The following is a 22,277-nucleotide window of genomic DNA, read 5'->3' as shown; positions in this document are numbered from 1 at the left end:
AATCTATTTTTGTTGAATTTTATTGAACTGAGTATCTCAGCCAACAGAGGTCAATGACCAAAAGAGCATGCAGAGATAGCCCAGGTGCAGGAAATACCTGGATACTGGCGTGCTATTTGGCAGACAGCCTGGAATTCTTGCCCCTGAGAGCTCCATCTGTAAATCAAGTCATTGTGATGGAGGTAGCTGTGCAGGCGGTGGAAGATGAGTTCTGAGATTTTGGTCATAGTTGAGAGGTAGTTGATAGAGAAGCTACGAGAGGAGGCACAATGCATTATCAGGGTAGCTAGAGTGCTGGTCAATAAGCCTATTCCTCTGCACCCCTCACCACTGACCTTTCTGATTGGGAGCCAGTCTGGACATTGAAGGCACATTTCATGATGCTGTCCAAGGTCATCAGGCGGATGGGCTCACAAATCTCCACAGAACTGTCCTGGGTGTTGAATTTCCCCCATGAGTCCTGGGACAGGAGATTAAATTGCATCATCAATATCTTCCAAGAACCTTTCTTTGCTTGCCTACGGCATGACTGTCCTCCCTCCCTCTGTCCCTCTGTTCCTTTGTCCCACTCTACTATTCTCCCTCCCTCTGTCCCTCTCCCTCATCTTTCCATTCCTTTCTTCCGACTCTATCTCCCTCCATCTCCCTTTCCCTCCCCCTTTCCCTCCCCACTTTTCTCAAGCTCCATGGACAAAACGTCATATATAGAAATGTTAACAATGATGGGCTGGTATAGTGGAAGGAAAGCTCCACCTGAAGTCAGAAGACCTGGGTTCAAACCCATTCTCTAGTATCTAATGACTGATTTGCCCTGGACCTGGCATTTAATTCATCTGAATTATTATTCCTACTGACCAATGACCCAATACTGAATGACTACATAAATGAATGAATTAGGCTTTTTATATTGCATAATGTCTGCAATCCTTGCAAGTTTTGACCTTCTTCATTACAATGAACCAATGATTATAGGCTATAATAATCGGTAGTAATCTAAGTCTCCTACTTTCTTTTAGATGGGACTCAAATAAAAACGTTCCTTTGACAAGTTATTATCCTATCATTATTCTTTTACATTTAATGTTCTATGAAGAATTGTACAGGTGGCTAAAGCATCTGAGTCAAGTTATGGAGCCTATTTACACTTGCTACTTTCCAGTTTTTCAGCTACCTCCCTTGATTTAACCATTGTTGTTTATTATGTAAAAAGTACTTCAGCTTTCTATTTCAGATCTGATACAACTTGGGTTGAATTTGAATGGGTTGTCAGCATCAGCATCAAAATTATTACACTTAGGCAGAACCATTCTTCTCCTGTGTGAAGGAGCGCAGATTGGAATGATCCTGGGACAAATCACTATCCTGCTGTTACTGTTTTGTAATTAACATCCTATAGGTTATTGCAAAGTTGGAAAAAATCACTGTTTCTGTAGCTGAATAAAACTTTTGGGATGTAAATTTATATTTTACAGGTCCCCAAGTGTGTTCTTTGTACATCTCCAGGGGCCGGGAGAACAACATGAGGGATATGCATCTCCTTATTCCTAGAAACTATATTTATTTATTTTTCTTTTTTTGTGAGATGACCAGGGTTAAATGACTTGCCCAGGGTCACACAGCTAGTAAGTATCTGAGGTTAGATGTAATTGAACTGAGTACCCCAGTCAACAGGTCAGTGAACTAAAGAGCATGCAGAGATAGCTCGGGATGCAGGAAATACCTGGCTGCTGACATGCTATTTGGCAGATAGCCTGGAATTCTTGCTTCTGAGAGTTCCACCTGTAAATCAAGTCATTGTGATGGAGGTGTAACAGTACCGGTGGTGGAAGATTTGAACTCACAAAAACAAGTTTTCCTGACTCAAGGTCTGGCACTCTAACCATTATGCCACCCTGGCACATAGTAAGGGCTATATAATTGTTAGCTATTATTATTAACTAGCTAGCTATGCCATGTTTACATTTGTAGCCAACAGTTTGATCTGACTGGGTTAAAAAAAACTGGGTTTCACAGTCTGGTTCCGGTAAAATTTACTGGTTGGGTTCCCCAACATCTTTTGAGGTCTCTATCCGCAGTTTGGAGATTCGTTGTCTACCAGTCTATGAAAAAGAGTGAATTACTAAAACATAATGCTACTCACGAGGACCTGTTAGGTATTTGGTAATCACTAAACTGGGTTGCATAGCAGTCATCATTTCCTTACATTCCTTACATCCTCTACCCTGATCACTATGTCCAATCTCCTTTTAATTCAAAGTCTGTCTAGAGTTGCTTTCATAAACTTCTCCATCTCTACACACAAATTTGCATAACCTAATCATTTGTTCAATGCTTAATTATCTACAAATTAGCTGAGCTCTTGCGGAATGCCACCCATGGATTTTCTCTCTGATCTTACATGCTTCAGCTCCATTCAGAGGCAAACTCCTGTTTTTACATTTAAAAATTCCAGTGGTACCTTTCGGTCTTCAGGTTCTACTATTTGCTATATCTGCTTTCTACAAAGGTGTTTTTGGCTTATTTACTGTGAGTATTTAAAATATATGTAAATATATATAAATCCTTCATTCTCCTTTTTTTGATGAAGAAGGGTTTAGATTTCTATACTTGCTTTAGGTTGATGTTGTGTTTCATTAACATTGCATGGAGTTTTTCAAGTATTCTTTTCAAATCTGTTAACACAGCATTTCATAATTTTAAAGGTGTACATTGACTAGTATTCTGTAGGGGCTAATTGTTTTGTGTGGATTTACCTCCATTCTACTTTGATTTCTGGATGCCACTACGTCTCTTAACACATTCATCCATAGCTTTATCCTTGATATTTCTTGCTAGAGACCAAAATACTTGAAGGTATCAGTTTCATGCATTAGTTCAATGTAACCTTTGGATTCAAACTCCAACCCTTCAGTCTCTGTCTTTTCCTTGGCACACACTATGAACTGTACACTTGTAAAATTCCAATGACAGTTTGAAATCATTGAAGAAAGATTCCATGAAATGAAGATTTTTTTTAGTAGGGTCTTAAAACTTGTTGTTCTCCATCTTAATCAAGTGATTATTCAGCTATTTTAGTTTCATTCTTTCTTTAACTTGATAGTCAAATTTATTTCTATTTAGGACAGATGGTACCATATGGATTTAAATCAAAGTAGAACCAGAATAAGTTTAAGCTATCTCCCTGGTATTATTGTGTCCAGGGCATGTTTAAAATAAAGCACAGTTTTATAAGTGGGCATTGAATACTCTCTCACATTCTCACTGTACCTGGGTCTATTTTATTATTTGCAGAACACAAGTAAGCCAAAAGTGAGAAACTGAGGCAACAGCTTTGTAATACTAAAAAAAGACATTAGTATAAATATTATGGCATATTTGAACATCTTAATCAATAATTACCAAATTGATAATAATTTACTCTGTATATCCAGTAGACTTTTTGCACACCATTTTCACTCCTTAGTCAATATGTTGTTTTCTTCTAAATGTTTATAGATTTTTAAAAATGATTTAAGCTATGAATACTCTGTACAAATGACATAAACATGTAATTTGCCAATTTGAAAGTCACTGGTAATCTCATCTTTTGGTAATAGACATGATATCATTTGTTTTTTTTAAGGTTGGATAAGGCTTATTATGATGATTATTTTATTATTATTTTCAGTTCTGTGTTCTAAGATCTCTCCTAGCTTGACATTCTATGGTTTCTAGGATTCTCTAGGAGACTTAAAGTGATATAATACATTCAGTTTGCTTATATAAATTAGCTTTGTCCCACTGTTCTCCTCCTAATGCTTGATTCCATTCAGCTGCATTACAGTCAGGACTTCAGGGAAGGACAGTGCAAGCAAGCCATTATGAAACATGTAGATTACCTGCATGCTGTAGAGAGAGGCTGAGCATAGTGTGAAAGAACTGGATGCTGAGGGGGAGTTACTAGGAGGCAAGAAGAGAGTGAAGAGAAGAGGAGGGGTGCCAAAATTTTTAAGCTTTTTTTGAGCTAGGCATGGACTTGTACCATGATAGGGGAATGCACATTAAGGAGGCATCACCACATAGTGGAGAGAGTTGAAGTCAAAGGATCTCAGTTCAGATTCTTGATCTGTCATTTACTAGCTGTGTGTGGGCAAACACCTAAACCTGTCTGAGCCTCGGTTTGCTCATCTGTTAAATGGGAATGATGTCTGTAGCACTCGTCTCACAGAGTTGTAGTGAGATAACATATTTAAAGTCCTTTTCAAACTTTAAAGCCACATACCAATCAGAGACACATAAACTCAGAGGTGTTAGGGACCTTTGAGGAAATCTTTAAAATTTCCTCGGTTCCTCTTCTTCCTGTAAAGCATAAAGTTCCTAGCACAGTGCTTGCCCCAGAAGCAGATGCTTAGATTATCTTTGGTGGCTGGCTCTGTGGCAGGTACCCAACAACTTTCAGGGTCCCCGGGCTATTCCCTCACCAGCATCCTGCAGACAGAGTCATTCATCACATGGATGTAGGGCTTCAGAATGTTGAAGTGGAAGGCAGCGGTCAGCAGATGGCGGTGCTGGTACCACTTCTTTCCCTCTAGGCTTAGCAGCCCTTTTCCTTAAGAGATCACAAAGACAAAAAAAAATCAGATTGTGTCATCTTATAAGATGAACAAAGAAATATTAACGTGGCACCCAGGAAAGAGTGTTGGTTTCAGAGGGCTAGGCTAGAGTGTTGGCTCTGATGTCTCTCAGCTGTATAATTGTGGACAAATTACTTAACCAGTCTGAGCCTTGGTTCCTTCAACTTTAAAATGGGGATAAAATTATACTATTCGATATATAGTGGTCATAAGGGAAATGATTTATAAAACACTTTAGAAATGGTAGCTCTTATTTTTATTAATAAAATAACTGACATTTATTTGATGTTTTGATATTTGCAAAGAATTTTACATCAATTCTTGCATTGTTTTCATGTGGATGTGATTCTAGGCTCTGGAAGTCTCTGTTAGGGGAACATAAACTGAGGCAGGATTTACCAAACTGGTAAGATTTTCCTAATTGGCTGCTCTTCTGGTTTTCATGAGCTCCAGAAACTCATCATCCTATAAGATGAAACCAAATCTGTAACTCACACCTCCTCAGATCATTTTCTACTTGAAGGACTTCAGCATTCTTCTCCAGGGTGCCCTTCCTCCTCCACCTTCTTTTCAGACTCTTTTTATATGTTGTTTCTCCCATTAGAGAGTAAGCTCCTTGAGGGCAGGGATTGTTTTATGACTTGCTTTGTATCCCCAGTGCTTAGTACAGGGTCTGGCACAGAGTAAGTACTTAATAAATGTTTATTTACTCTGACTCTGAATAAGTACTCCATGACAGACTGAATGCTTGTAGTCCCAGGATCTGTCTTCTTAATTTCTGATCAACTAACTGACTCCAAGGAATGAGTTTTTTGGCCACAGGAATGTCCAGAGTCTTTTTCCTAACATACAGAGAAGTTGCTCTCTGAATTTGAGGAAGTAATATCCATATTACTGAATTTATACATTGTCAAAGTGCCAGGGAAATCATTCATCAACTTATCAAGACAGCTGACGTTTGGCTATCTCTGCCAAAAGGAAAAAGCTGTATTCAGAATTATTCATGAGCGAATGACTTAAAAGACTTGAGCCCATCTTAGTATAGTTCTTTTGGGTAACTAGGTGGTGCTATGGATAGAGACCAGGTCTGGAGTCAGGAAGATTCATCATTATGAGTTCAATCTGACCTCAGACATTAGCTGTGTGACCCCTCGCAAGTCACTTAACCCTGTTTGCCTCAGTTACATCATCAATAAAATGAGTTGGAGAAAGAAATGGCAAAACAGTCCAGTATTTCTGCCAAGAAAACCCCAAATAGAGTCATGAAGAGCCAGACAGGTCTGAAGAAAACAACTGAACATCTAAAAGTATATTTCCCTTAGTCTATGGGCATGTCTGCTTATTAGGAATAGTTAAACAATCACAAGTCAAAAGCATGAAAAAAAGAAGGAAATATAGAATACCTCAGAAAAACAACTGACATGGAAAATAGATCAAGAAGAGATAACTTAAGAATTATTAGACTACCAGAAAACTATCATCAAAAGAGGAGCCTAGATAATTTTCAAGAAACTATCAAGGAAAACTGCTTTAATAGACTAGAATTAGAGGGTAAAATAGATATCGAAAGAGTCTACCTATCACCTCCTGAAAGAGATTCCAAAATGAAAACTCCTAGGAATATTATAGACAAATGCTAGAGCTCCCAAGTCAATGATAAAATATTGCATGCAGGGAAAGGAGGTAGAATGGAAAAATTTTTCTTACATAAAGGAGGTGTGCAAAGAAGAGTTTTTATAACGGAAGGCAAAAACTTCACTCTCGTTGGAACTGGTTCAAAGAAAGAAGAATATGTATGCACACTCAATGGGAAATAGAAATCTATTGTATCATAGGGAGATAGAAGGGGAAGGGAAGAAGAGATGGGAGGGGCAGGAATGATGAGAGGGAGGGCAGATTGAGGGAGGTTGTAGTTGGAAGAAAGATAGACTTTAGAGTAGAAACAGGATAAAAAAGAGAAAGAAGGATAAACACAGGAAAATGGGATGGAAGGAAATGCAGTTAGTGATCATAACTCCAAATGTGAATTAAATGAGAACCCATCGAATGGGAGCAGATAGCAGAATGGATTGCAAACCATTGTTTGTACCAGATGTTGTGTACGAGAGACATACAAGAGACAAAAAAGACACACAAAGAGTTGAAATGAAGAACTGGAGCAGAGTCAATTATGTTTCCAGTGGAAGCAAAGAGGGGAGGGGTAGCAATCATGCTCTGAAAGCAAAAACAGAACTAGACTTAATTGCAACAAATAATCAGGGACACCACATTTTGCTAAAAGGTACCATAGATGATGAAGTAATATAAAAAAATTACAGTAAGTTTCTCTGATAATGACCTTATTTCTCAACCATATAAAGAATGGAGTCAAATTTATAAAACTAAGAGCCATTCCCCAATTGATAAATGGAGTAGGCAGTTTTCAGAAGAAATCAAAAGTATCTATAGTCATGTGAAAAAAAAATGCCACACCCCTCTGTTGATTCATTTTCTAATTTCAGTCTACCAAAACCTCTATAGATTGTTTAATAGGAATGCACTTGTAGCCACTCGCCTCTCCCCCATTTTTAAACTTGTAAACTTTCTTTAGCTCAAGTGCAATCGCTCAACTCTACATTGATCTATTAAATTTTATCTTGACACTGTTTCTTGATCCTACTATCTCTGATGTCCCCCTTGAAATGACTTTGGATTTACTTTTTATATGTTTTCTACTGACTCATCTGTGTGCATTTTTTCCCCTCCCTGATACAATGGAAGCTCCTTATCAATAGGGATTATTTTTTCTTGTCATATGCCTAATTCTCACTGAAGAGATCAAGCTAATCGTAGGTACTTACCCACCCAGGGGGCAATAAACTTGTACCCAAGCTGTATTTTGGGATCTGTAAAGTCAAGCACAGAAGAGAAAAGGACTGCATTAGGTGGGATTAGTATCTAAAACTAGAGCTTGGGCAGCTGCGTTTTGCTTGAGATGAATAGGTATGCAACTTGGTCAAGGAGAAATGAATGCCCCACAGGACACTGGGTTCATAGTGTCCTACGAAAATGCAGCTGCTGCCCTAGAGAACCAATAGTCAGATAATGCAAAATCACAAAAACAGCCTTCTAAGTTGTTCATCATTCCTCCCAAGGTGATCCTGAACACTCTGCTCTGCTTCCTAGAACGGGGCTCAAACACCAGAGGACTTGTATCAACTACAGCATTGAGTTTGGAGGCAGATGACATAAGGAAGTATTTTGGCTCTGCCTGAGGGGCTAAAGGATGCTGTTAGTTATCTCATCATTACAAAATTACCCATATGTCTAGGGACAAATCCTGCCTTAAAAGTCACTTGAAAGGAATGGGGATATATACTTTAATAGCAATCAATACAAACAGGTCAGGGAAAGATAATGAAGATTTGCACAGAAATCTGGAAAGTAAATATTTGCCGTGTGACCAGTAGGGGATGCAAGCTGGCTGTCAGCAGCAGATCTAGGACCTTTGAATCTCAGAGCTGGAAGGAAGCAAAGTTGGCAGCTTGTCCCACTTCTCAGCCCACAGAGCTGTGTTCTACAAGACACTGACATAGAACTTAATCTTCTAGTGTGTCACAACATAAATGAACCATTCCTCAAGACCATTCTTTGCCCTTTGCTCTTTTTTCATGATCTCCAGGTCACCTTCTGATAGGGACATTTGGCTTTTTAAATATCTTACTAACAAGAAGGGTATTCTTGGGACGAAGAACATGAAGATTTCATGGAAACTATAGGACTGGAGGACCATGGAATTATAGAGCTATAGAGAACCTCAGAGGTCATCTGTTTAACCCCTTATTTTATGGTTGATGGCATTAAGAGGTTAGGTGACTTACCCAATGTTATACAGTCAGTAAGTGACTTGTCATTGGCAGTATATACATTCCTCAGCACCTACGGACTGAATTATCATCTCTGCGATGACTCGCATATTTTAAGTCTAGCCCGTCTCTTTTCTGAGCTTCAGCACTACATCACTAGCCACCTATTGGGCATTTCAATCTGAGTGCCCCAAGGACATGGCTGACTCAATATGTCTAAGACCTTTGCCCCCAAACCTCCCCTTTACGAAACTTCTCTACTTCTGTGAGGGTACCACCATTCTTCCAGTCTTCCAGGATCATAATGTTGTCTTCAATCCCTCATTCTCTCTCACCTCTTCCCCCCTTATTCAATCATCTATCGCATCTTGCTGTTTCTCCTCCCATGACATCTGAGTGTGACACCTCTTTACTAACATAGTTACAACCTTCATTCAGTCAATCAATCGATAAGCATTTTAAAGCACCTCCTATGTGCAAGGTACTGTGCTAGGTGCTGGGGATACAAAGAAAGATAAAAGACAGTCTCTTCACCTCTTTGTAGACTATTGTGATGGTCTCATTAATCTCCTTGTCACACCTCTCCCCTCACTCTCATCAATCTTCCACCATGCTACCAAGCTATGATCCTACCATATCAGAGTCCTATTTAATAATAATTCACTGACTCCCTATTACCCCTAGGATTAAAAATAAACTCTTCTGTGGTCTTTTAAAGACTTTCCCAATCTTGCCCTAACATGACTAACTAACTCTCTCTGTCTCTCTCTGTCTTTCACTGTTTCTGTCTCTCTGTTTCTCTTTAAGTCCACATCCCATGGCTGTGCCTTTCCTCACATCTAAAAGGTTTCCTATCCCTAAGAGAATCCCTAAGATTCTCCCTACGAGAATCCTTTCTTTCCTTCAAGATGCAGAATATGCACAGTATTGTAAGTGAAGCCTTTCCTCATTGGTCCAGCACCCAGTGCTCAGTGCCAACCCCCCAAGCTTTAGTGTCCATCTAGTTCCCTCACCCAAAAAATCCTCAAGAAATGGTCTCCCAGTCTGTTTGATGAATTTCAGGGAAGATGACCCAACTGCCTCTTGAGCAGCCCCTTCCAATGAGGGGCAGCTCTGATTGTTAGGGAAGTTTTGTTTTGTTTTGAAATTGAGCCTAACTTTTCCTTTGCAATTTCTGCCCATTGTTCCTGGTTCTCTTCTCCTGGGTCATACAGTACATGTCTAGTCAACCTTCCCCAAAGCAGCCTTTCAAACACTAGAGTGCAGGTATCCCATCCTGCCTTGACCGTCTCTTCTCTGCGCTGCACATGCCCAGTTCCTTCAACTGATCTTCATGAGATATGGACTCAAGGCTCTTCTCTATCCAGGTTTCCTTCTCCTGGACACTAAGTTATCAATATCCTTCTTAAACCATGGTGCCCAGAGCTGACCCCAGTCCTTCAAATGAGGTCTTCCAAGGGCTGCATGCAGTGGGGCTATCTCCTCCCAATTCTCAACCACTGCCAAATGGAATGATTTTTTCCTTAGTTCTCACCCTCCTTGACCTCTCTGCAGCCTTTGGCATCATTGGTCCCCCTCTTCTCCTTGTTATCTGTCTGCCACAAGTCTCTCCCCACTCAGCTAATAAAATGATTTTCGTAAAACAAGGTCCCACCATGTAACACACCTATTTAATAAACTATGGTACCTCCTCCCAGGGTAACACCTCCAGGTTCAAAAATAAAACCTTCATTTGATATTTTCTAAGTCCTTCCTAACTTTCCCACCCTTCTCTTCCCAGTCTTCTTATACCTCCCTCCCCATCCCCACATATTCTGTGATCCAGTGACACTGGGCTCCTAACTCTTCCTTACATACAATCTATCTCTCACTTGCATTTGTACTGGCTGTCATCTAGCCTAGAAGGATTGTCTTCCTCATTTCTGCCTCCCGGTTTTCCTGTTTTCATTGTGTCCCAGCTAAAAGGCCATCTTCTATAAGAATGATGACAATAATAACGAGAGCTCACATTAGTGTGCCAGGCATCGAGCCAAGTGTTTTATAAGGATCATCTCACTTGATCCTTACAAGGTTGCTGGGAGGCAGGTGCTATTATTATTCACACTTTACACATGAGGAAACTGAATCAAATAGTCAAGTGACTTGCCCAAGGTCTTGTGTGAGCTGGATTAAACTCAGGTCTTGCTGACTTGGGGCCCATTTTCTTTATCCACTGAGCCACTTAGCTACCTTTCTCAATTCCCCCTTAAATCTAACAGGTTTCCTCTGTTGATGGTCTTTAACTTGTCCTGTATAGAGCTTGTTTATGCATGGTTGTTTTCACATTGTCTTCTTCATTAGACTGGGTTCTGTCACAGCAGGGACTTTCTCTGTATTCTCACCAAGCACAATGCTTGGCACAAAGTATGCATATAGTTAATCAATACTTGTGGACATGGTTTGACCCTGTTGAAGATCTTACTTTTGGGTAGCTAGGTGGCGCCATAGTGCTCAGGGTGCTGGACCTGGAGTTAGAAAGACTCTTCTTCCTGAGTTCAAATTTGGTCTCAGGTACTTGCTAGCTGTGGGACCCTGGGCAAGTCACTTCACCTTGTTTGCCTCAGTTTCCTCATCTATAAAGTGATCTGGAGAAGGAAATGATAAGCCACTTCAACATCTTTGCTAAGAAAACCCCAAGTGGGGTCGCAAAAAGTTGGACACAATTGAAAAACAATTTAACAAGAACAAGAGCTTTCTCCAGCTCATTTTATACATGAGGAAACTGAGGAGGAGGGGGTGATGAGTTCCAGGGAACTTCTTGATATGAATAAAAGCTTGTTAATAATTGGAACTCTGTTACAAAGTAGAATGGCAGGCCTTATCAGGTCTGTAAGCAAAGACCACTTGTTGAGTAACTAGGTGGCACAGTGAATACAGGGCTGGGCCAGGAGTCATGAAGACCTAGTTCAAATCTGGTCTCAGACATTCATTAGACATTTATTTATCCCGGGCAAGTCACTTAACTTCTGTCTGCCTCAGTTTCCTCAACTGTAAAATGGGGATAATAAGCACCTACCTCTCAGGGTTGTTGTAAGGATCAATGAGATAATGATGGTAAAGCACTTAGTATAGTACCTGGTACATAGTAAGTGTTTAATAATTGCTTACTCTGTTCCCTTTCCCCCACTTATTCAATCCTCATCCTGTCTGCATGCAAGGGCACTGTTGATCACCTTCTCCTCCTGGATACGCTCTCCTCTGTAGCTTTTCTTGACATTATTTTCTCTTAATTCTTCTCCTACCTTTCTGACTGCTCCTTCTTAGTCTCCTTTGCTGGAGCATCATTCAGATATGCTCCTTTTTGTAGGTGTCCTCTGAGAATCTGTCTTGGATTGTCTTCTCTTTTCTTTCTACATTGTTCTATTGAGCCATTCGGTCAGTTTCCATTGGTTTCAACAAACTCCTTACTGGATATTTTGAACTGAACATCCCATATGCATCTCAAACTCAACATGTCTAATACACAACTCATTCCCATCCGTCTCCAAAATAACCTCTTCCCTCTTTCAAAGTTTTCTTTTTCTATTGAGCATATTACTGTTTTTTCTGTATCCTGGGCTTAAGACCTTGGAGTCATCCTCTATGACTCAATCTTACTTGTTCCATATATATAATCAGTTGTTAAATTTGCCATTTTGACCTTCATACTGTTTCTTGCATCTGTCACCTTATCTCTCTACAACATAGCCATCACCCTCATTACCTCTTTTCTGAACTATGGAAATAACCTCAAAATTGACTCCCCAAGTTGTCCCTCCCTCCTCCAACCCCTCTGCCTCTCCAGAGCAGCCAATGTGATTTTTTCCCAAAGTACGGGATGACCATTCCTTCTCTTGCTCAGTAAACTACAATGGATTACTATCCCCTTTAGGATGGAATATAAACTTCTTTATTGGCTATTCAAAGTTCTTTACAATCTAGCCTCATCTTACAGTACCAGTTTTATTACAGATCACTCCCCCTTACATACTCTGGGGTCCAACCAAACTGGCATCCTTACTGTTCCTCATAGGCAACATTCCCATCTCTCATCTTCATGGCTTTGAACTGTCTGGGTCCCTCCTTTCTGAAATATACTCCAGTCTTACTCTTTGTATCCCCTGGTCCTGGCACACAGTAGGCACTTCATAAATACTTGTTGATTGATCGTGGACTAGATAGATTCTCCCATCCTCTCCAGGTCTGACAATTTAGCATTGGTCCACTCTAAGCATCCTTACCTCTTCGATTCAGAAGGATTTTTGCATACTCTGGGTCATAGATATTTAAAAGCACCTGAAAGGCCCCAACCCAGCGAGGGAAAGCACAGGGGTATTTTTCTGCCAACACATCAAACTGCTGTAGTTCTTTTTCCAGGCAAAACTGCAATGAGAAAAGTAAAAAAAAAAAATGAGTTTGGGCAGTCAGCCCAAGGAAAACTTTTCCTAACTTCTGTTTCCAACTCCCTCCTCCTCTAACATCCCAGCCTTTGAGAAGCTCAGATGAGCTCAGAGAGCTTTAGTAGGGAGACATGAGTGTAGATTCTGAACTGTAGTAATGAAAGGGACCTGCAGTATCTCCTCCAGCCTATATCTGGGCAACAATCCTTCCCACTACATCCTAGATAAAGGACAAGCCAGGCCTCCCTTTGAAGATCTGGAGCAGTTGGAAATGCAAATTCATGGCCTGTTTTAACCAGATATCTCCTGGGCATTTCTGCTGTACCATCTCATCAGCATTTCAAATGCAGGAGATCCAAAATAATTTTCTCCAAAACCTGTTTACTTACTAATCATTTGTCAAGACTTGTCACATTTCTCCTGCTCATTCCTGTCTATCTACTCATAGAGCATTTATTATATTATATAATATAAACATATTATATAATATATAAAATTTATATAAATTTATATAAAATATAAAATTATATTTATTATATTATAGTCCAGGTCCTTCTCACTTTTCACCAAGACTGCTGAAAAAGCTTCCCAATTGGCCTCCCAAGTCCCAGTCTCTCCCCTCTCCAGTCCATTCTACATAGACCTGAGAAAGGAGGTAGCATGTGCTGAGCAAATCAAACCACCTTGACCACTATTTCCTCTTGGACCCTCATGGAGACATACCAGGATCTTGAATCCAAGAGCCTAGGGAGTAGCACTGTCCCCAAAACCACCAGACCTACTTTCATCCTGCCCCCCACAACCATCATTGAGGAGAGAAATAATCATGTAGAAGGGACTTATCTTCCCCACCACTACCATAAATAACTGCTGACCAGTTGCCACCAATAGAAAGACAGGCACGGGAATCCCAAGAGTGGCAGCACCTCGCAGACCACCAGTCCTGCCCCCAATTCAGCCATTATCTAGGGAAGCAACTTGTATAAAAAGGAGGGGCAGTCATCCCCATCCACAGCCACTTACAGGACAGGCAAGTCAGGTGAGTTGAATCAACAAAGCACTCTGAGATGTAAAGTTAGAATCAAAATCATTCAACCCTGTACTTTAGAGGGGACACCAAGACCTAAAGAAAGGAAGAGACTTATCCAAGTTTACACATGCAAGCTGTATAAATGATTCAAAGCTGGCTCTGAGGTTATGAGTCTGGGAGACTGAAAAGAAGAAGGTGCCATACATAGAAATAGAGCTGTTCAAAAGGAGAGGATAAATGCTCACTTCTGGACTTTGGTTTAGAGTGTTGGTGGGCTATTTTCTAGCAAGGGAGATCAGGTCTGAAAATACAAATATGGAGACTTCATCATCAAACTGACATTTGAAGCCATGGAATTGTAGATCTCCAAGAGAGTGGGTATAGACAAGTAAAAGGAGAAGGACAAGGAGTTTCCGGAGATGATTGTCTAGGGGAAAGATAAGGAGACAGTGGTGGGGACAGGTGATCACACAGAAGGAAGTTGATCATGAAGGCATGGGAACCAGAAGGAAGACAGTATCCCAAGAGACAAGCGAGGAGCAGTCAGAGATGAACAAATGCTTCGAAGAGCTCAAAGAAGATGAGAATTGAGAAAAGGTCATTGCAATGGATGATAAAAAAAGTCATTTCTGACCTTGGATGTTAGAGCATTAGGGACAGCAGCCTGACTTCAGGAGATTGAGGAGTGAATGGCTAAGGAATGAACACAGGTAACTATAGACATCCAGAAGTAAAGGGAGAAAAGAAATATCTTAATATACCGACAAGACCACAGGGTTGTGAAAATTTTTTAAAGGGTGGGAGGAGCCCCGAGCATAGATGAAAGAAGATTGGGAGAAGACTGAGGCAAGAAGAGATCTGGTCATGCTCATCCTTTGTACATTCTTCGTTGGCTCCCAATTGCCTCCTGAACAAAGGTTACTTCTTTAGACTAGTCTTCAAGGTCCTTCTTAATTGGTTGGCAATTACTTTTCTAGTCTTTTTGCATATTACACCTCTCTATGTATTCTATGCTCCAGTAAAACATTATACCTGCTAAATGACCATGCCTTCCTATCTTGATGCTTCCTTTTTAAACTATTTCTTGTACCTGAACTTTTCCTCTCTCTCTTTCCCTTTTCACCTTTTAGATGCAGCTCAATGCTACTTCCTTCAGGAAGCCTTCCTTGATGTCTCTGTGGCCAATTGCCTTTCCCTTCAGACCCCAAATTGTACCATACTTGCCCTTCTTGGACATTGATTATGTAAAATGGTATGTTGTGGTTTTCTCTGTGTATTATTTATTTACTATGTTGTGAGCTTCATTAGGGCAGGGACCACCACTTATTTAAGTGTTATATGTCTCCAAGATATAAGAAATGGTGCTTGCATACACCATGTTTCCATTCTAGCCCATTCTCCTTGTCTACGCTAAGGCTAAGGGTGGTGGTGGAGTTAAAGATGAGGAAATTAACAAAAATATCCTATCTTCTCTACTGCCACCTAGTGGCCCATAGTTTTCAGTTCTTTGCTTCAACAAAATAGTGCTGCTCTCAACATTTCCATACTTACGGGGTCCTTTCCTTTTATCTTTTGTCTCATTGGGAATGAATGCCAGGCAATAGTATAATTATACAGTAGGGCAGGTATGATTCAGTTTCTTCATAGCTCAGAACTGCTTTCCAGAATGATTGGACCAAATCACAATTCCATTTAAAGGACATTTTCATGCCTTTTCTCCCGCTGACTGCAACAATTGCCATTTTTATATTCTGTTAACTTTGCCATTTTATATGTGAGATGGAACTTTGGTTGTTTTAATAAGCATTACTCTGATTTTTGTGAGTTGGTGCATTTTTTCATATGATTATTCATAGCTTCAGTTTTTTCCCTTGAGAATTGCCTATTCATATCCCTGTTAAATTTATTTTCTGAAATTCAGTTATTTAAATTTTATGTTTTTTGTTCTGTTAATATGAACATTTTATGTTTTTGTAAATATTCATTCATTTAATCTCAGTTATAAGTTTTGTTGGCATATATTTTGGCAAAATTGTGTCTAATAATTTTTGATTTCCTTGTCATTGGTGGTAAATTTTCTTTTTTCACTTATGACATTGATAATTTGATTTTCTAAAAATCAGATTAACCAATAGTTTGTTTATTCATTTTTTAAAACCACATTTATCAATTTTTTTTTGCTTTTTCAATTATGTTGACTTTGATTTTTAGAGTTTATTTGGGTATTTAATTTTTAAAATTTCTTGCTTTTCTGCTTTTTTGTTTCATGTTCAGTTCACTGATATATTCTTTCTTTTACTGATCAAAGTCTTTAAAGATGCAAATTATCACCTACAGAATGTTATGGCTACATCTCCAAAGTTTGGTGTGCTTTCTCATGGTTGTGATTTTCCTTGACGACATTATCTATTATTTTTATGATTTGTTCTTTGATCCACCAATTCCTTAGTGGTAAATAATTTAGTCAGCATTTACACTTAAATTCTTTCTTCAAAGCCCTTTTATTGATTATACTTTTTATTTTATGGACTGTAAGGATGTATTTAATATTTCTGCTTTTTTGCAGTTATTTTCCTGATATCTGTAAACATGATCATGTCTCATCCATCCTTAAAAAAAAAGACCCTCTCACTTGATCTGAACATCTCTGCTAGTCGTCTATGCTACATCTCTTCTCCCTTTCCTGGCTAAACTTTTGAGAAAGCTTGTCTGTAATTGGTACTTCCACCTCCTCTCCTCTCATTCTCTTAATTCTCTGTAGTCTGACTTCTGATCTCATCATTCAATTGAAACTGAGCTCTCCAAAGTTGCCAGTGAGGTCTTAATCGATAAATATAATGGCTTTTTCTCAATCCAAATACTTCTTGACCTTTCTGAAGCTTTTGACGCTTTGATCAGAGAAGACTGATTGGTGGCTGTGTGAGTGGAGAGAAAGGGATCTGTCTGTCTATCTATCTGTCTGTCTGTCTATCTATCTATCTATCTATCTATCTATCTATCTATCTATCTATCTGCCTGCCTGTATGAGATATTGTGAATGTTTAAACAGCAAGACTTGATACAATGGTATGACAATATTGTTGTTTCCAGCCTTGTTGACTGGGAGGCTGGTGGTATCCTTGAGAGTAATAGGAAAGTTAGGAAGAGGTAAGGATTTAGGGGGAGGGATGATGAGTTCAGTCTGGTCCTTATTACTGCAGAATTTTATCATTGCCAAGACTCAAACAAGAATTGGCTGTTATATTAACCTAGTAACAAGGAAAAAGTAGATTAATTTTTAAGCATAGGAATGAATGAGGATGAACTCCTAGCCATATATTAAATGGAAGACAGTTTCTAAGATGGCATTTTGTCAGAAGAGGAAATATACAAAGCCCATTTCTCTTGACTTCCCTTCCTTCAACATTGTCTCTTCAAACATTCGATTTTTTTCCTTATGCCATTCTTTCTTGTATCACACTTATTTGTGTGTTTACAATGTCTTTCCATTCTGCATTAGACTTTATGCTCTCTGAGGGGAAGAGTTTTTTCCCATCTATATTTCCAGCTGTCTTATGTCTTTGAGCATAGTATAGATACAATAAAATTATTTAGTTCAAAAAAGGCACTGAAGAAAATGTCAATGTTCTCCCAGAATCTCCATAAGAAGGTGCCTGAGAGGCCATCAAGTCTGAAACACGCCTCCACAGGAATGTCTCCTCTGACATTCCCAACAAGCCATCATCCAGCAGATAGCTAAAGATTTCCAGTGAGAAGAACTTGCTCAGATAGTCCACTCTACCCTTCTAGGGCCAGTCAGAACTATTCTAATTTTCATTCCCTGTCTCAGTCCTTCAGATACGTGAAGACAGTTATCATGTCTCCTGTGTCTTCTTTCTAGGTTAAACATTTCAGTGCCCTAAGTGGAGCCTTATGGACTTTCATCACATGAAGCCAAGATCCTTGGCTACCATTTTAACTTTGCTCCTTTCTGGGATGATTAGTTCAGCTGAGGAAGATCACTTATTCAGAGGAGGTTAGTTGGTATTCTAGTAGAAAGAACATTGGACTAGAAATCAGAAAGATCTGAGTTTAAATCCCTCTTCAGACACTTACTAGCTGTGTGATCTTGGTAAGTCACTTAACCTCTGACTCCATTTTCCCATCCAAAATTAGGGATAATAATAGCAACTGCTTCCCAAAGTTGTTGTAAGAATAAAATGTGATAATATTTGTAGAGTGCTTTGCCAATATTAGAGGATTGCATAAATGCTATTATTATGATCATCATCATTAACAAAACTCTGGTCAGAATTAGCTGAACAGATGAGCTCACTAAGGGAAGGATTGACTTCACCATTTCAAGGACCTGTGGTTCATTCATTGTGGGTGGGTGGGCTGAGAACCAATACAGATCACATCCCTTCTACAGTTCTACGCAGTCTCCAAAAGCTGCCGAAAGATTTCTTACCCTAAGGTCAATCTGGCGATGTCTTTGGAAATTTCATTCAGTTGGTCCTTGGGTTAACTGGTTAACAGAATATACTTGGAATCTTCCTAGTGAGTAAGACCTATCACAGTCCATGCTCCACTTCCACAACTTTGAAGAACTCGGGGTCATCTCTATGCCCCATGAGATATTTTAGGAGGAATTCAGTGAAGGGAGGGGATGAGCCCCAGGAGAACTGGGATTAGGGCTCATTGAAACATCTAAAGAGAGAATTGTACAATTGAGAATCATGCAATAATAGTCTTAGGGCACAGCAGATGAGTAACTAGGCCCTTTCTTCTAGAGATGGAGATGCTAAGGTCCCGAGGAGATCAATGACTAGTACAAAGGACACACAGATAGTAAGTAGGGGAAAGCAGAATCTGATCCCTGGTCATCTGACTACAAGTCAGGTGGTTTTTTCCCATGAGGATCAGTACTTGTGTGTATGTATGGGGGGGGTGTTGGAGAGTCCCAAAAGTTGGCAGTGGATTTTAAAAGGGTGATAGAGAAGCTAAGAGAAAGGCCTCATTGTCACCCCAAGTTTAAAGCATGTCTCCAGACAGCAAGGGTCCACTCCAATGTTTCCTCTTTGGTGAGGATTTCCTTAATTCTGCAATGGGACATGGAGGCAGTTGTATTTGCTTCTCTCTGGCATTGATTGTGACTATTGGGTATTGCAACTATGTTTGTGTCTGTGTGCGTGTATGTGTGCAGTTGTGTGTGTGTGCTCACTGGCATAAGTGGGATAGACCAAGCTTCTTGGGGACATTGACTGGGGCTGGTCTAGACTTGAAGTCTCCCCCAAAGCCCAGCACACAATAGGTGCTTCTTGGTGGTTGAACTGAATTGGATGAACAGGATCCTTATATCAAAGCTCCACACCTGGCATCTGAGGACCTGGGCTCAAATTCTTGATTTGCCTGTAAAGTTCCTAGGTGGATTACTTCAACTGGAAGTCCAGATCCACAGGAGTAAAATGCAGAGACTAGATTTGAACCTCTGACTCCACAACCCTCCTTCTCTGTGTGGCATCCAGGACCTGGGGCAACAAAGGGAAAAGCTTGGGAAAAGGCAACGTGAACACTAGGAGGGCATTAGTTGTCAGGCAGACTCTCCCAATTAGTGTCCCTGTGAGTCCCTCTTAAGGCCCTCCTCTATCCTCCAGCCTCCTACGGAGGGAGACCCTCTCTGGCCTGGAACCTGCCCTCTCCAGGAGTCAGACCAAGGGCAGCAGCCTATTCCTCCCTCTGTCCCGGCCCGACGCCCCGAGTCCCGCCAAAGCCTCTGCTTACCTCCCTCTGGTTTCCATAGAACCAATGAATCGGGGGTCCGGGAAAGAGGTGCAGGGCTCGCAGCAGTCCCTGGCGCCGGAGGTAGAGCTTGACTACCTGCAGCAGCAGCAGCGCTAGGGTGAACGTCAAGGCCAAGTGCAAGGGCCGAGCCCAGCGGGTCTCCAGCCAAGAAGAGGCCGCATCCTGGCCCATGGCTCCTGGCGTTCCCGGGATGCTCTGCTGGGAAGGCCGGACAGGTGTGACAGCTTCTTCTGTAGGAGCTGAGGTCCCCGCCCTCTCTCTCACTGAAAATCCCCGCCCCTCCCCCCACCCTGCATACCCAGCCTCCTCTCTGCACGTCGCAGTCCCCTTCCTTTACATCCCTTCCAGTTCATCCTCACTTCCTTCTACCCTTCCCTTCCCCCGCAGCATCATCTGCCAGCGGTCGGCACCGCCTCCCCTCTCGTTTTCCCTTACCAATCTCTTCTTTGAAGGTGGCTAGGAGAGGGAAAGGGGAGAGGGAAAAGGGAGTTGGGGAGCGGGTCACCAAGGAAAGGAGGGGGAGCTCTAGAGAGGGGCAGCCCAGTCCAGCGTCAAAGAAGAGGCAGGCGACCTGTAACAGTTCCGGAATCTTAATAGAACACATTTCCAGATCAGGTAGCAGCGGGGCTGGGGGAAGTCGAGGAGTGGGGGTAGGGAGGAGATGTGGAGAAAGGAAGGAAGGAAGGAAGGAAGGAAGGAAGGAAGGAAGGAAGGAAGGAAGGAAGGAAGGAAGGAAGGAAGGAAGGAAGGAAGGAAGGAAGGAAGGAAGGAAGAAAGGAAGGGAGGGAGAGACGGTGCCTGGTTTTTTGTGTTTCGAAACAGGAGAGAAGTGAGTCCTTCCCTTGCAAAAAAAATCGCGCCTAGGTGAAATGGGACCTTTGGGAGAGATTGATCCAGAGTCTTCTTCAGTCGAATGAAAGGGATGGCTGAGATGATTTCTAAGAGACCCTTCCCTTCCGTACACACCTGGCACATTCTCTGGTCCTTTCTTGCTCGGCCTTTCCTTATCTCCTCCCCAGGTCTTGGGGCACCCTCTTCTTCAAGTAGCTTTGTATCGTTCTTGTATTTATTTTGTATGTAATGGGGTTTGGGGGATTCCCAGATCACTTAAAATGAGCTTGTTCCCATGGATTAAATGACCATCTCCATGCTCATCAGGCGATGAAATGGCTCAATGGATAAAGTGCCAGACCTGGAATTATAAGCATTTATTATCTCTCTCCCACTGCTCCCCACACCATTAAGCAATTTAGGGTAGATATCACCCTAACTTACCAATATGTTTGAGACCTGTCAGTTACCCTCAACCTGACTTAGCCTGCATGGTGTAGTGCATACTCCTGTTTCTTGGAGCCACAGGTGAGAACTGAGTGAATCAGTTGGACACCAGAATGTGGATGAGCAGCCCTGAAATGGCTCAACAAGCCCTCATTCCAGAGGTGCTAGTCCTCGAGAACACCTCATATATGCTAGTAACAAATAAACAAGATTTAAAGAAAGCCAGGAACTCTTGTGGTAAAGGATGCAGGTTGGCCAGGCAACTATGAGGCAGAGGAGTGAGGGGAAGAAGTGCACAATAGTGGAGCAAGGGAGGCAGGGCTGGTAATAGAGGAAAGTAACAGAGTACTTTTCACCCTCCCTTTTTTTTTCTCCAAAGCAGTTCTGTGTTTTAAAAGGGAAGGTCAAATATAAATGTCATTAGTAAAAATGAGTTCAGCATGGGCCATAATAAAAGATGTATGGCTCTTCGAATTCTTGGTGTGTGTTTGTTTGTTGAAACCCTTTCCAAGTCTCATAACTTCTGGTAAGGAGGGCTATAAATTCCTCATTATAACCTTGAGACATTCCTTATTGCTGGGCTTCTAAACCTTTTTTTGTTTTTTTTGTACCTTGGACCCCTTTGGCATCCTGGTGAAGCCTCTGGACCTTATATTCAGAAAAAAATGCTTTTACATGTTTTTACATATTTTACATAAAATAAAATACATAGGATTACAAATGAAACCAATTATGTTGAAATACAGATAGAAAAGTTCCAAGTCAAAATATTAAAAGGTCCAAGAACCGCTTGAAATCTATCCATGATCCCTTTTAACATCTGTGGACCCCAAGGTAAGAAGTTCTTATGCTCCTATGGATCATCTCCACTGACAAGAAACCCAGCAGAATGAGGTTAATTTATTGATCTTCTCCCACTTTAATATCCGTCCTTACAGAGACCCATCATGTCTCTCAAGGCAAGTTTCTGAGTGTGCCAGGTCAGCAGAGGAGACTTTCTGTGAGAGTGTAACTTTCCTCTCTGTGAACGATAAGAGGCATGTAGGGATTGGGCTGGTACTTCTTTGCAAGGGGCTCTTAACCATGAGATTGGAGTTGGGCTCGTTATCTTTGGAAGCTACTTGTCTGGTCTGAAGACAGGAGCCCCCAGGGGCAGGATGTCACTCATAGCAATTCTCCTTTGTTACTGCAGTAGGGGCTTCATTTCTATGAGCTCACAGATCATTATCCTCAAGCTGACATCCTGAGCTCTGGATTCCTGACTTGATCTTGAAATCAACTTGAAATACACTGTCCTGGCTCAGTATAT

At 40.9% G+C, this 22,277-nt stretch overlaps 1 protein-coding gene across 1 annotated transcript in view; it reads right to left on the bottom strand.

The window, feature by feature from the left end:
• The window catches only part of LOC140530098 (cytochrome P450 4X1-like), a 34,138-nt gene extending 14,180 nt beyond the window's left edge, over positions 1–19,958 (bottom strand). Inside the window, exons 1-6 of the mRNA XM_072649348.1 lie at positions 19,670–19,958; positions 12,718–12,859; positions 7,454–7,498; positions 4,461–4,588; positions 336–493; positions 98–252 (exon numbers count right to left, since the gene is read on the bottom strand). Of these exons, the coding sequence (XP_072505449.1) occupies positions 98–252; positions 336–493; positions 4,461–4,588; positions 7,454–7,498; positions 12,718–12,859; positions 19,670–19,861 (820 nt within the window). The 5' untranslated portion in view covers positions 19,862–19,958. The remainder of the gene's footprint in view (positions 1–97; positions 253–335; positions 494–4,460; positions 4,589–7,453; positions 7,499–12,717; positions 12,860–19,669) is intronic.
• Positions 19,959–22,277: the final 2,319 nt, after the last annotated feature.

The sequence above is a fragment of the Notamacropus eugenii genome, chromosome 2, assembly GCF_028372415.1.
Source record: "Notamacropus eugenii isolate mMacEug1 chromosome 2, mMacEug1.pri_v2, whole genome shotgun sequence".
Classification (NCBI taxonomy): domain Eukaryota; kingdom Metazoa; phylum Chordata; class Mammalia; order Diprotodontia; family Macropodidae; genus Notamacropus; species Notamacropus eugenii.
Note: the sequence above shows the minus strand (reverse complement) of the source record. Positions and strands in the feature narration are given on the sequence as shown.